This window comes from Chelmon rostratus, chromosome 7, assembly GCF_017976325.1.
Source record: "Chelmon rostratus isolate fCheRos1 chromosome 7, fCheRos1.pri, whole genome shotgun sequence".
NCBI lineage: Eukaryota > Metazoa > Chordata > Actinopteri > Chaetodontiformes > Chaetodontidae > Chelmon > Chelmon rostratus.
In genome coordinates this window covers 12,168,412-12,182,888 of record NC_055664.1, presented here as the reverse complement: position 1 = coordinate 12,182,888, position 14,477 = coordinate 12,168,412, and the positions used below count along the sequence as shown (strand labels likewise).

General features: G+C 44.5%; 1 protein-coding gene across 1 annotated transcript in view; it reads left to right on the top strand.

The window, feature by feature from the left end:
* Nucleotides 1-2,420: 2,420 nt before the first annotated feature.
* dner (delta/notch-like EGF repeat containing) overlaps nucleotides 2,421-14,477 on the top strand; it is a 61,213-nt gene continuing 49,156 nt past the window's right edge. Inside the window, exon 1 of the mRNA XM_041941248.1 lies at nucleotides 2,421-2,759. Within this exon, the coding sequence (XP_041797182.1) occupies nucleotides 2,421-2,759 (339 nt within the window). The remainder of the gene's footprint in view (nucleotides 2,760-14,477) is intronic.

Below are 14,477 nucleotides of genomic sequence, written 5' to 3'. Positions count from 1 at the left end.
GTGCTCGTTTTTTTTTTCCTTCTGAAACTGAACAAATCAAAAATAATACACTTATCTTGCTTGAAACGTTGAAAAGACAACTGACTGCAGCAGACATTTTGACCAAACTTTTGCATATCACTAGTGCAAATGAACCATTTTTAATTCAGTGGGAGTTCTTCATTGAACACAGGCATATTTCAAAGGTGGGAAACCGGATCTGGGGCCTGGTCTCTCTACGGGCCCCCCACTCCACAGGCCCCTGTGCAACCACAATGCCTGCACTGTGGATATTTTTGCCCCTGATTCAAACAATCCTTCGCTGGAATCATTGGTCAGCTTTTCTCTTGCGGCCTGTTCCAGGGGATTTGGGAACAGTACGCTGGGCCTTTAACTTTTTGATGGTGTCCCACAGGGTGGACACAGAAACGACCAGGTCTCTGCAGACGACCTCTCGGACCTCTTGCAGCCTTGAGATCGTCCGTGTTTGGCTACAATCTTCTGTCTGACCTCCTCTGACAATTCCCTGCTTTTTTTTTCTTTTCTCCGTGCTCAGCGTGGTACTACGCAGTGACACAAAACAAAAAAGGACAAAGCAGAATGAGTCGTTCGCTTCAAGGATGCCAATATTTTCAGTCATGGCTTAAAGTGAATAGGACACCAAACTCCTGTGATTTCATACTACATGTCCATGAAATAAGTTTATAGAAACTTGTGAGAGAAAAAGATCCTGACTTTTAATCCCTTGTTTAAAGGATGGACTCACAGTTTTCAGTCTGTCAGTGCAATGTTAATTAATATTAACACATTAAAACAGTTTCTGCTTGCTGTATTCAATTCCTCCTGTTCATACTGGCCATTAAAAAGCATTTATACAGTATATCTGAAGCTAACATGAGGCTTTAGCAGTCAATTAAATCAATAGTACAAAATTCCCTCTTTGTGTTACTGTCCCTCCACTGCAGCCCAGCAGAGGGACAGTGAAACACAGAGAGGAAATTTTGGAGGCATGTTAAGAAAGGATCTTTTTATGGCCAGTATGAACAGGAGGAACGATTACAGCAGAAACCATTTCAATGTTCGCACGGGCACCTCTTTCTTAAACACATTTGTGAACTATCCTTTAAATATAGCTTCAGAAATGCTCTCATAATGCAACACTATATCATCTATTATAAAACCCTCCATCCCTGCATTGTGAATGCCCAAACTCACTTGAGCAATTTTCTCAGACCAGCACTAGTGCCAGCAACTGGTTTAACACGATGCCCCTAAACAACCTTGAAAAACCGTTGATGTACAAGAGGTTTTTCAGTCAGAAAAAGACTCTGTGACCACCCACTGCAGGACTGCTAACAAAGAAGCGTTGCATCAGATTAGGGACTTAGTGTACTCGAGGGAAAATCCACCCCAAAACAGAATCCATAATGATTCGTATTTGTGAACACGTAAACGTCTCTTGCAAACGTGCAACAGACTACAGAACAGACACAAGTGAAGTCAATGTATGCAACTCTTAACAGCTCTCAACCCTGAACATGTCTGTCCGTCCTCACGTTCATGCCCACAACGAGTCAGATCATTGTTTTGTGATCCAGGAGTCTGAATCACATGATAAGACGCTGGTGAATGGACGCAGGTTGATCTCTGACCTTTCTGACCCTGTTCTGTGAATAATTTCGGACAGAAGTTTTTGTTTTTGTAACCACGTTGACTCCCTCCATCAGCATGAGTCTGCTGTTTTAGGGAGAGCGTCATCTCCCCTGTGGTAATGCTGCCTGTTATCACTGGAAAGCAGCTAATCTTATGGCAAAGCTGATGAGGATTTTCTCCACCACCACCACCACCAGCACCCCTCCTTCTGCTCCTCCTTTTCCTCCGTCTTCCCCGACTACAGCCTCCTCCCTCCCTCCCTCCTTGAAAGCCAGGCTTCAAGGAGAGGTTATGGATGATGAGACTCTGAATGAGGAGGGTGCAGAGCTTCTCCTGCTACTCCTCTCAGTGTGTATGTGAGAGATGCCAGGAGAGAGAGAGGGAGTGTGTATGCAGGTGGTGGTGGGGGGTGTGTAGGGGCGGTGTATGTCGTCAGCTATCATCGTCACTGTGACTCGGAGACAAATAAGAACGGAGAGCCCTCCCCCTCTCCTCCCGCATCCCTACCTTCTCTGCCTCAGCCTCCACACCATCAGCCAGTCTGCTTTCAGTCATTCTGCCTGCATACAGCTCCGGCTCTACATCCTAACAGCCTCCTCCTCCTCCTCCTCCTCCTCTCTCTCTCTCTCTCTCTCACACACACACACACACACACCTCAGTTACTGCTGAGCCCGGCCAGCATTAACAGCAGCAGCAGAGTGAGCTCTGAGGAAAGAGGAGAAAGACACACAACAACAACAACAACAACAAAAAAGAAAGGAGAAGAAACCGGAGGAAGAGGATCGGGATGAGGATGAGTGTGTGCAGTGTGCCGGCAGTTCCCTGCTGCCGTCCCACACAGATTGCACGGAGCTTCGCACCCCCCCTGCTTCTCCTCCTCCTGCTCCTGAGCAGCGGCAGCGGCAGCAGCATCGGGGCCGTCCCCTCGTCCTTCCAGCTGGCCCCGGACACCCCGGCCCCTGCCGAGCCCACCCCGACCCAGGCCACACCTCGTCCGGACCCCTGCGAAGGCCGGCCCTGCCTCAACGGGGGCTTCTGCCTGGCCCTGCCGTCCGCCGGCGGGCCAGAGGACACCTGGGAGTACACCTGTACATGCAGCCAAGGCTTCACCGGACGCAACTGTGAGGTATGAGCATGTGATACTGGGCAGTCTGTGTGTGTGTGCCTGACCGTCTTTTATATCTGAGTGAACATGCAGTACAGGACTAAGAAGTGGTCGCTCTGACGGTTGTCTGTGTGTTAATTTAGTTGTTTGGGCTTCATTAAAACTGCACCATGCAGAGAAAACAGGTTCACGGTCCATCTGTTGATTACTTTATAAAGCTTTTGTTTATTGTTTGTCTTTGTGTAGGAATTATTTGTTTGGTGTTTCTTTTTGTTTTTGAATCAATTGTCCCCCCCTATTAATTAGCAACTATTACTACCCATCATCCTCCTGCTGAAGCCAATCAGGGCTCACCTTGGATGCTGTGTGTAATCAGACTGCATCTGTGTTTTTATGCATGCTTTTCCTTACAGTACAGATGACGGTATGTGTGAGTGCGTCCCTGCTGTTGGACGTTTTTTTTTTTCTTTTTAAAGGGAGCATGCAGTCAGTGAGACAGGGAGATGAGTGCTGCGTTGCTGTGGCAACAGGAGGAAAGAGCGGCAGCAGTGAGATGCGAGTAAAGACTATAGATTTGTGTGTGTGTGCGTGTGTGTGTGTGTGAGAGAGAGTGAGTATGTCCATGTACTGGGCAGGTTGTTGCATATTGTGGACATCGCGCTTATTTGTCAGTTTTGTTTTTGCGTCCATGCAAACCAAAAGTATTTGTATAAGTATAAGTTTCAGCAGTTCCTGTGACAGTGTTGAATGTATTTCCATGCTGGGCTCTAATTTGCATGTGTACTAAGATGAAAAGTGTGGGTGAAGCTATTAACATCTGGGATACTGATGGTCAGGCCAATCACCACACTGCATTCATTAACTGGAACATCTGGACAGTCATGAATTAGATGAGTGTTGCTCTGTTGCAGATTCCACCACATCTCTTAAAGTTATTTATGTCCATCTGGGTGACGCTGGTGCCAGAGCAATGCTGTCTGTCTCTGAATACTGATTTGCATGATAGAATCACTGGAATATCAGTCTTTACCCAATGTAATGCACTCAATACTGAACCAAATACAAAATAGATTTGAGCGTCCGAGGTCCAGCTTTTTCCGAGCTTTCAGCTGCATCACATGACCTTCTTCCATTCATCACATTTAGACTTTGTCTGCAAATGAATTTATTGAACATTTTTGTTTTGATGGAAGTTTGCAAAATGTTCCCCATCTGTCCTTCAGGTGTGTGTAATGTCAGATCAGGAGACCCCAGCAAACGCACAAAGACGAGGCAGGATTGTTTCAGCTGGATTTGATTTGTGAATCTAAGAGAGGACAAGGGTGATGTTTAATAGAGATAAACTGGCTCCATGCAGCCATTATTTTACATGTCCCTGAAGCTGACCTACCTACCTACTGTACTGTTTTACTCTCACCTATTCAAGGACATTCAAAGTTCTGAAGCAGCCCTCTTTTATTTTACTTTACTGATCTCCACCTTAACCTGCTCTTCATGTGAGCTTTACAACAAATGGACTGTGTCTGAGCCTCAGTAGCAATAGGCTCAATAAGCAGCCAGGCCTCTGAGTCAGACGGGTGAAAGAGAGCATCCGCCAGCAGCACAGAGGATAAATGAGTCTGCTGCAGCACCTCTGAGGGGAAATGGCAAGGTGACTGGGTGAGTTTTAGCAGAATCACCAACAGGTGGCAGCCACATCCCCCCTTGTGTTTACATGTGGGTACACATGCATTGCCATGGCTTATCTTGTGTATGCATGCAGGTATGCATGACGGTGGAGGGGGATGCACAGGTGAGCACGCTGGTGGCGCGCAGTCAGGACTGAAGCCCTTTAGTGGAGCATTCAGCCAGGGACCTGATCACAGTCTCCTTGGCTGTCCCGGTTTCAAGCCCCAGAATAGAAAGCAGCTGCAGTTTGCTACCTCTGCAGCCTGCTTCACTGCGCCCTGCTCCACACAAACCACAGAGGACGGTGTTGTCACACAGCCTGAGCGGAGGCTGGACAATGCATGCAGAAGTGGCGGGGGGAGTGGGGGGGGGGGATTTTCATATCTTTCATGCAAAGAGGAAAAATGCTCCTTTATCATGGTGCCCACAGTTCTCTTCTGCTCTGAAATCCTGAAAGAACAACATTCACTCAAGCTTTATCCTTCTTATGCGCCAAATCTCAGGTCCGGCACGGGCCCCGAGCCGGGCCCTGAGAGGGACTCATTGATTTTTTCCTCCGTCCTCTCCCGCTGGTTGTTTCTTCTCCATGGAAACTGGAGCAGCAGTCAATTGAGATTTGGTAAATGACCTGATTGGCTGAGCTCAGTGCTGGTTTGCGTCCCCTGTCCTCCACATGCGTCACAACACAGATGGTCCAGTGAGAGAGGAGAAGGAGGAGAGATCGAAGAAAGAGATAGGGGCAAAGAAGGAGGTGAAATGAGTTGAGAGGGAAGGATTAAAGAAAGAGAGAGAGAGGATGACTGAAAACCGAGAGGGGAGTGAGGGGAAGAAAGCTGTGGAGCTCTTCTTGAAGAGAGTGAAGACCTGAAGAAATAATGTTGTAGATGAGTGTCATGTACTCGCCCTCTTCGCTCCCACTCTCTTCTTTTTTCTCAGATTGTGTGTCAAACAAAACAAAGCAGGATTAAAGCAAAAAAAAAAACAAACAAGCAGAATCTGTAAAATTAAACTCCAATAGAAGGTTTAGCATTAAAACACGGTCATGCCTGTTGGTTTCAGGATATTTTGCACCATTTTTTTTTTAAATTATCTGGCTATGTTGCTAATCCTGCTTTGTGACTTCGCCCCCCTCCCCGGCTGTGTTTTACACTGCAGGAATCAAAGCAGCCAAATGCAAGCCCCAGCAGCCGGCACCAGGGGAAAACAAACGCACTGTACTTGTTAAACTTTTAATATCAGCCTGCACCTTTTCTGGACGGCGGCCTGTAAGCTGTCCTGTTGGAATTCACTGCCACCGGCCTTTCTTTGAGTTATTAGCCTCTCGCTCTCGATCTTATTCATTATTGAAAGGCCTGTTGTGTCGCCCTGATGGATTTGGTAACTTGCTCGACAACACAATAAGGCTGTGGCAGCGCAAAACAGCCGTCCGTCATGAAGCAAGTCCAGGGAGCTCTTGCTGGGTTGCTCAGCTATATGAAGTGAGGTTTACAGCCCCGGCATTATGAACGCAGGGTGTAATTTTTATTTTGCTGTTATTTGGAAAGGGGATGCGGGAATGAATGTGGTGAAAGAGGCAATATCTCTAAGGAGCCGCTGAAGTAATTTATCTGTTTCTGCAGCAGATAGTTCTGCCTTAACTCAATAAGCTCGCACAGAGCGTGTCAGAGCGGTGATGGACCGGAGGCTTTTTGATCCGTGTGATGATGAATTTTAGATCTCAGGTGAGAGTTTTGCCATCGCTGTTCCCTCTCTCAACATGTGATGCTGCTTTCTCGCTCACACGTTGCTCGGTTTCACAGTTTTATTAGCACATTTTACATCTTCAGGCTTCTCACTGTGATTTCCAGACACCAGCAGTGACTCTACGTAAGAGCACGAGTAGTCTGATTTTTGGCGAAAGACGATTATTCGCGTTTTTTGCTGAGAGCTACATGAGAAGACTGATACTCTCGTCTCTGTATGGTAAATATGAATCAGTCACTGTTTATCTCATAGTAACATAAAGACTGGAAACGTGGGGAAACAGCTTGACTGGCTCTGTCCAAAGGTAACAAAATCTGCCTACAAGCATCTCTAAAACTCACTAATTAACAAGTTAAAGCTCATTTACAAAAACGTGTAAGTATAAAACGGCATAATCCCCATTCGGTTTTAGAGAGGTTACGTTTGGGATTATTTCCTGACCAGGAACAGTTTTGTCCTGAAACAATCTCACAGTGATGACAAGACTTCAGGAAGTCACCGCTTTCAGCCAAGAAATAGTCTCAGTTAGCATAGCTGGATATTTTTAACCTTTGGACAGAGCCAGGCTAGATGTTTGACCCGCTTCCAGGTTTTATGCTAAGATAATATAGCCATCTGCTGTTTTCAGATTAATATTCAGCAAACTCAGGGTTTTGTGCCAGACTATCTCTTGGCCAGTTGTGGTCACTTCCAAGAGTAAAACATCATGTTGATGCTTCTGTTGTTAATGTGTTAATGTTAATCAGTGAGCTTGAGAGGTGCTTATAGGCAGATTTTGTTACCTTTTGACGGAGCCAGACTAACTTTGTCAATATGCTGACATACGATGCACTGCACCAGTATCAAAGAGCTGGATGCACTTCATATATATAAATACGTTGATTTACATTGGAAGAAAGTTAAATGATCTCGCACTTGGCAGATATTTTATTTTCACAACACTCAGCGACATACTAAAGATGTTAATTAGATGTTAGAGGTGGAAATGCAAGCGACAATCTTGCCATTTACATCCCAAATTCTTTCACTTTTAATCCAGGCAGTTTAAAAACTGTCAAGTAGAAAGTGACATTCGTTTGGTAAGGACATAAGACATGTTTCCTCTTCCAGTCAGGCTGGATGTGACAGTCGTGCCACGCGCGAGCTATTACGTTAAAGAAATCCACTTCCTGACAGGACTTAGTGAAAGTAAACAAAGCTGAGTCCTGAAGCTGTCGTGGTAATTGTGAGAAAAGGAGTTTCTGTGTGTGTGTGTGTGTGTGTGTGTGTGTGTGTGTGTGTGTGTGTGTGTGTGTGTGTGTGTGTGTCGGTCAGCTTTTGTCTCCCAGGGCCATTCACTCCGCTGCTACAGATACAGCCTGAGCTGCATCCAATTAAGCAGAGCTCAAAGCTCATCACCAGCCTTTGGTCTCTTTGATATCCCTGGCTTGTTAGTCAGAGGGGAGATAGCAGCCACGAGGAATATGGTTCAGTATTATATATATGTGTGTGTGTGTGTGTGTGTGTGTGTGTGTGTGTGTGTGTGTGTGTGAATCAGTGGACTTTATTATCCTCTTTCTTCAGAAAGACTTATTTTTAGTGCAGTATTTAGTGAAGCACTTCTGTTGACCTCAGTGAATTGTGTTGTTCAGAAAATCATCCATAGGGCCTGAGCTGGTGTTCCCCAAAAATATTCAGTTTAATCAAAGCAGCAAAGCAGCAAATCCTCACATTTGAAACACAGGAACCGGAAACATTTTTGCTGGATAAATCCCTTGAAGAATTCACCGATTGTCAAATTTGTTGCTGATCAATCGACTAAGTGAAAATGTGCGCATTGCGCCGATACGATTGTGATTGGTTTACAGTACAAACAAGCCAAAACCTTTTTTTCCCGCCAGAATGATAAAGAGTTCAGCCAGCTGAAACAAAGAGTGGGGATGTGGCTATGCAACACTAGCACCATATTATCACTGTGAAAATAGAGTGTCCTTGAAAAGACTATAATTACTGTGATATGATAAGGGTAATAATAAATGTCATTCTCCTTTATGTCTCCTTACTTATTATTATATTCTTTTCTTTTTTTTCAGTCTTCTCTTCCTCTTCCTCACATTGTTGCACTCAAAATATCTCAGTACTGTTATCGAAGTCACTGTAAATGGTCTTGAAATATACACACTAGCATCCCCTAGAGGCTACAATGTTCATTACACCCCACAATATAAACCAGTGCCTGACGATGCACCTTTAGTGGGGCTTAACATGTGGAGTTTTTTCGAGTGTGAGACCACAGAAAGGAAGGGATGTGGGGTCATTAAAGCAGTGCATCTGAAGCATGGTGGAAAATGTGTCTTTTAGATTCTGAGAGACCTTGTGAGCGTGTGAGTTAATTGTAGCAGTTCTCACAGTCAACTCGGAGAACCGATGGTAAACAGATAAACGGTTGCATCGTTTGCAGGGGGAAAGGTGTGCATCCTCATGTAATCACTTACTGATGGTTTGATGAAAGCGGGGATGTTACTTTGGTAACAGGCTGCTTATAACCCTGCCAGTACCTTTGATACAGCAGCTTCCCATCGGCAAAAGAGAGACTCCTTTGAGCTATTATCACTGAGCTATCGTTGCTATTCATGTTGATGTCCTCAGATGTTACGAGGCGGACTGTGCCGCCTTTGAACAGGAGGGCTCGTGGCCAATCACTTCATTTCCATATCACACATCACCTGGCCTTTAGATCTGTGGGACGCGAGTGAGGAGGTGGTGGTATGATGGATTAGTGAGGTCTGATTCATATGGATGATACAGGTTTGTGGCGGACATGAGCGGAGCAACACCAAGTGCACATGCTCTACGCGTCGATCGCCGCAGTCATCCATGGGTCCATTAAGGCTGCTGAAAGTCATATATTGGATTTGGCTTTGGTTGATGTATATGACCAGGTCAAATATTTGCATTTTTAGCGACGCTAGCATCGATGTTCTGGGGATGGCAATGCCGGTCAGTTGGTCCACACTCAAATATAAATTCTAGTCTAGTTCAACAATTATTGAACGGTTTGCTGTAACATTTTGTGCAGACAATCATTGTCCCCAGTCGCAGAATCTCTCTGGCTTCGGTAATGCCTTGACTTTTCCTCTAGCGCCACCATGAGGTTGACATTTGTGGATCACATTCTGTTTTATTTCGGATTTACACAGCGTCCCAACTTTTTTGGAATCGGGGTTGTGTGTATTATCTAACCATAAGACCAGGGAAGGCAAGACAATTGGTTACAGCCCAGAATTCATTTTGAGTAACGTGTACACACGACTCCGCCAGCCACTGCGTAAACATAATAAATCTGACTACAGTCATGATTCATCTCTGCTTCTTTATTCTTGCTTCCTTAACTACAGTCTAATCAGTTGCTGCATTTTTCAGACACTCCTGACTGCTCACATATCTGCAGCCCATATTTCTTATTTTATCGCCACCACTCATCATGAAGAGGGCTCTTATCTCTGCGTCATTGGCTCTTTAATTTTCCCAGAGTCTGGCGGTGAAACTTCCCTCTCTGTCCTGGATAGAAAGGAAGTCATTACATTTCTCCCAGTGGTTTAGTTTAGGTGCTTTTTTATTGCTTTTTGTCTGCCCTTGTTGCTATTTATATCTTAATGGAGCAGCAAGTTGTGTCACCATCGACAGTATAATGTCAAAAAGGGCAGAGCAGCTCTTACTCAGCAGCAATTCACCCCCATAATAACCCTCTACTCTGACACATGATTATACTCGCTTCGAATGACTCGCCTTGTTGTTGTTGGCAACGTAATGAGTTTATGTGGCAGCAGGGAGGTGTGTGTGTGTGTGTGTGTGTGTGCAAGATGGAAATCATGAATGATTTAGCTAATTTGCATCACTTCGTTCAGTTGCGTTCAAAGATTCGTAGTCACTGACTGTGCAGTTTGTAAGTTTTTCCCTAAGCTAAGCATCTCCGTTGAAATTCACTTGGGCATTTGCAACGGTAAGTGAACGCGTCACCGTTCATATGGGTCGACGTTCAGCGCTGATTCGTTCTGAAACTCCTGCGCTGAGCGTCTCTATTGTTCAGTGCGTGTTTGCTTCTAAATAGCAGGAAGTCAGCCGGTTCAGCCGAAGCAAGTCTCTCATGCACTTGCTCCAGGATATGTGAAGACCTGAGAAAAAACCTGACCGGCGTTCATTCATTGCAGTTAGTGGATAAGGCACAATCTTTGAATACAATATTGAGTTCTGGCAATACATCATGACCTCCTCCTCAGATCTGAACATGAATGCTTCATGTTAATGAAGGAAAAAACAACCCGTGGGTGGGGCATCCCTGAGTGGGTGGCCTACATGGTTGAGGTCAGGGTCCAAGTTATAGTCATGGTGAGGAGAGCAGAGATGGCTGGTCAGGGGTCAGCGAAAGAGGCAAATCCATTAGACACAATGCAGACTCTGATCCATCCAGGAGTGTGTTTGACTGTGTGCAGGAGGGGCTGACAGCAGAGCTGGTGTGTGTGTCATCCTCTGCTCTGTTGCCCTTCTTCTTTCCTCAGTAACAGATGCAGAAGTGACTCCTGCTGTCTCCCCCCTCAGACAAACGCAACTTGTCAGTTAAGTTGATCTGACAATATGTTATTTAATGAAGCCAACTGGGAGACGAGCCAGAAAGCTACTTGTGTGTGTGTATGTGTGTGTGTGTAGTGGTGTGTGTCGTGAACATCCTCTGTTAGCTGCAGACAATAAATGCCAGCTTACCCCCCCCCCCCCCCAAAAAAAAAATCCCTTCAGGACCAGTCGAGCACCTCCGACAGAGAGGAGCGAGGCGCACACCAGCCTCAGGCGTTAGACACAGAGATTAGCTCGTATTAACAGCTGGGCCTGTCTGCCAGTTGATAGCAGAGGCGCTGTGGAAAATGCGTCTGTCTGTCGGGGATTGTGCCAGAAATGTATTCATCAAAAAGTAAATAATGAACAAGTTCACCTCAAATTGGATTTTTCTAAAAAGCAATATTAACTGTAGTGGAAGGAAGGTGCTAACACGAGCGTACACGCTGAACTCCAAATGCTCAAGTCAATTAGTAACATTTGTAGCATTGCGTCATATGTTTTCTGCTTAGTTACATTATCTAACACTAAAACAGAAGGTTCAGTGTTCTCACATTTAATTACACTTGGGTTAAAAACCTTTCATGCACTTCTTAATAATTTGGTTATGTTTTTATTTGAGATCAATAATTCAGATCAGATCAATAATACTTTCAAATTTAAGCTTTTCTTTCACATTTTCTCCATAATGTCGTAAACGGACGCATTTTGGTTTAATGAGCTCGGCTTCTTTCCAGCTTCTGTCTTCATAAAGGCAGTCAGCGTCTGTGCTGGTTTTAAATGTTAATATTCAACGTGAGCAGCGTTGAACTCCAGTTTGAGCTGTGGGGGAGAGTCGATCTCTCAGGCGGGAGGAATCGATCCTGTCTGGAGCTTCGTCTCCCGCTGATTCGTCCGCCTCCAACGGCTCCACTCTGATCACATCAGTCCTCATTGATCAGCCGTCCGTCGCTGGTTGTCAGTGGGGGCTTTGCGCGTTTATGATTTGGCCCTCTTTTGGCTCTTTAGACGTTCACAGCAGTTCATTAAAACTTTGAAACTTTTCAAGAATAAGCTGTAATCCAATACTACCTGTTGTTTGTTTTTGACAAATATGGAGCTCAGATGAGAGAACTGGATAATGACAACAGATCTGAGGAGACATGCTGACTCGCTTTAATGTGAGCTCCGTCCTGTGATGTGTGTCTTTAACAACATCTTGGTCTTGGACTAAAATAAGCTAATTAGAGCTTGGAAAACAGAATCAGGGGTGATTGATTAAAATGAGGTATTAAAAAACATGCATTTAACAATAAAAGCAAACGTTTTTTTCTATTTTTTCTAAATGTCCCTTTGCCAATTAATACATTTAAAGAGGCCAAATTAAACATATGGTGAGTTTGTTAATTCAACCCCAATTAAACACATCAACAGAAAGCTTCTGTTTTTTTTTTTTTTTGTATGTTTTGAATTTGGGGGGCACTATTTAGAGCTTGAAACACTCTGTGAACACAACAACAACAAGGCTGCTTGGCATAAGAATGCTTAAAAGGTTTCAGGCAAGTAAGTCCAGTAATTCATAAGATAAATGGACAAAATATTCAATAATGCTCGATTTGTTCCTTTATTACCATGCAGTTTATCTTGAGTCACTATACACATACACCACCCTGCTGCTGGAAATACTGAGAGCACCAAATGTGTATTAATCTGCAGCTGAAAATAGTCCCCAACAAATGCACTGTTTACTCTCCTTTGTGTTATTTTCATTAAAAATAACTATTTATACTATTATTACTAATTATAGGTTGATTGTGCAAGTAGGTTATTATGACCCATATTTACATTAATTGTGAGACAGCAAACCTCTTGAGACTATGATGGGAGGAGGTCAGGTGATGAAGAAAGTCCACCAATCATATCTTGGTGTTGTCACTTCACATCATCCTTCTTCCCGTCTCTCTCCCCCCTCTTGCCGTCTTTCGAATGTGTTCAGTGTCTTCACCGTCGTGGCTTCCACTTCGGGGACGAAGCCGGTGGGAGGACAGCGATGATACATGTCCGGTGTCGCCTCCTACTACGAGGCCCAATTTCATTGCTATGCCCCCATTCCTCTTCTAGGGTCTCCATGGCAACAGAGCAATGACGGGGGAGCTAAAAGATCAACAGGTGGAGAGTGCGTAACGCAGAGCAGACGATGTCAGAGCTACTTCCTTTGTGCCTTGTTGAGGACTTTGTTTTTATCCACAAAGGGAGAAGAACAAATAATATGGCCCACATTAAACACACACTGAGTAGTCAGGAGGAGATGTGACACGTTTTCTATGTTGCTCCTTTGTACCATCCAGTTATTCCTTCGCACAATAGCCTCCCCGCTATTCCTGACTTCATGAGAGGCAGGTAAAATGAATGGTGATAATTCAACTCAGATTTTTCATGGTGACAATGGGAACAGGATGTTCCACTTCCAGCGTTACAGCGACTAATTCCCTGTGGGACCAGCTCCAGACCCATTTTTAGCCTGACATCAAGCAAAGAGGGATTTTGGTTATTTTAATATCTGCCACATAACTATTTAAAACAATAAAATGTGACCTGAAAATCGTGCTGTTTTTCAAAAGCCTTAAGACACCCCAAGTCTTTGATTTAGTTCCAGCGGCTGTTTTTGCTTTCGTGCCAGCGCTCGTTTAATCATGTCAGCAGTAGGTGTCACCTTTTTTTCATACAGTGGATATCTTGTTTTGCAAGGAACCTTCTGTGTATGTAGGTCAGAGCGAACAGAGAGCGCAGAATGACATCCATCTCCACCAGCTGTGGCCTGAGAGACAGACAGAGAGAGAGAGAGAGAGGCTTTTATTTTGCATTGTGATGTTTTTCTCCTGCAGAAAGACGTTTCTTTGTACTGTACAACCCAGATTCCAAAAGAGTTGGGACGCCATGTAAATTTACCTCATCACGTTCATTGATTTTTGTAAATATCTGAATTACTCTGAATTCGATGCAACAGCACGTTTCAAACAATTTGGGGCAGGAGCAACAACACACTGGGAAAGTTCCTGTTTGGAACATTCCACAGGTAAACAGGTGTAACATGTTGTGGGTATGAACCATGATACTACATGGGCTCGCCAACACTTTTTTGGAATCAGGGTTGTTCTTAACCTTTTGGACACGCAGCGCAAACCACAAACAGCATCTATATCTAAAACTGTTCTACTCAATTTACCATAATGTATAAAAACGAATGTCCCTGCTCGTCTGCAAGTCAGATCACAGCAGGCAGTAACTTTTTATGCAGAAAGTAATGATGAAACAGCATGTCATACAGAGAGACAGCTTAAAAGCCAGGAGGAGGGCTTCCATCCAAATCATTAAGTCGTCTGTGCAGCACAGCGGAGTCTGCATCTGGCTGAATGGTTCAGGGAAGGCGGCAGAGAGAAAATACAGTAAAGCGCAGCTGCTGAAGCAGTGGTGTTACTGCTGTAATGTCCTTCATATGTAATGAATGCGTGATATATGCTCACTGTCAGACCACAGCTGTGAAAGACAGATGTAATTCTACTCATTTTCCAGATGCTCTTGCAGGTGATAAACCATCACCTTGACAATGACTGTGTATAAACGTATGCACATTATGAATGGATGGTAATTTAAGGTTTACCAATCTCAACCGTCTTTATTTGTCATTATTGCCAGCCTCCCCTCCTCCTGTCATCTGTCAATACAGCTGTGAATCTCTCTGTGGACAGTAGGGACAGT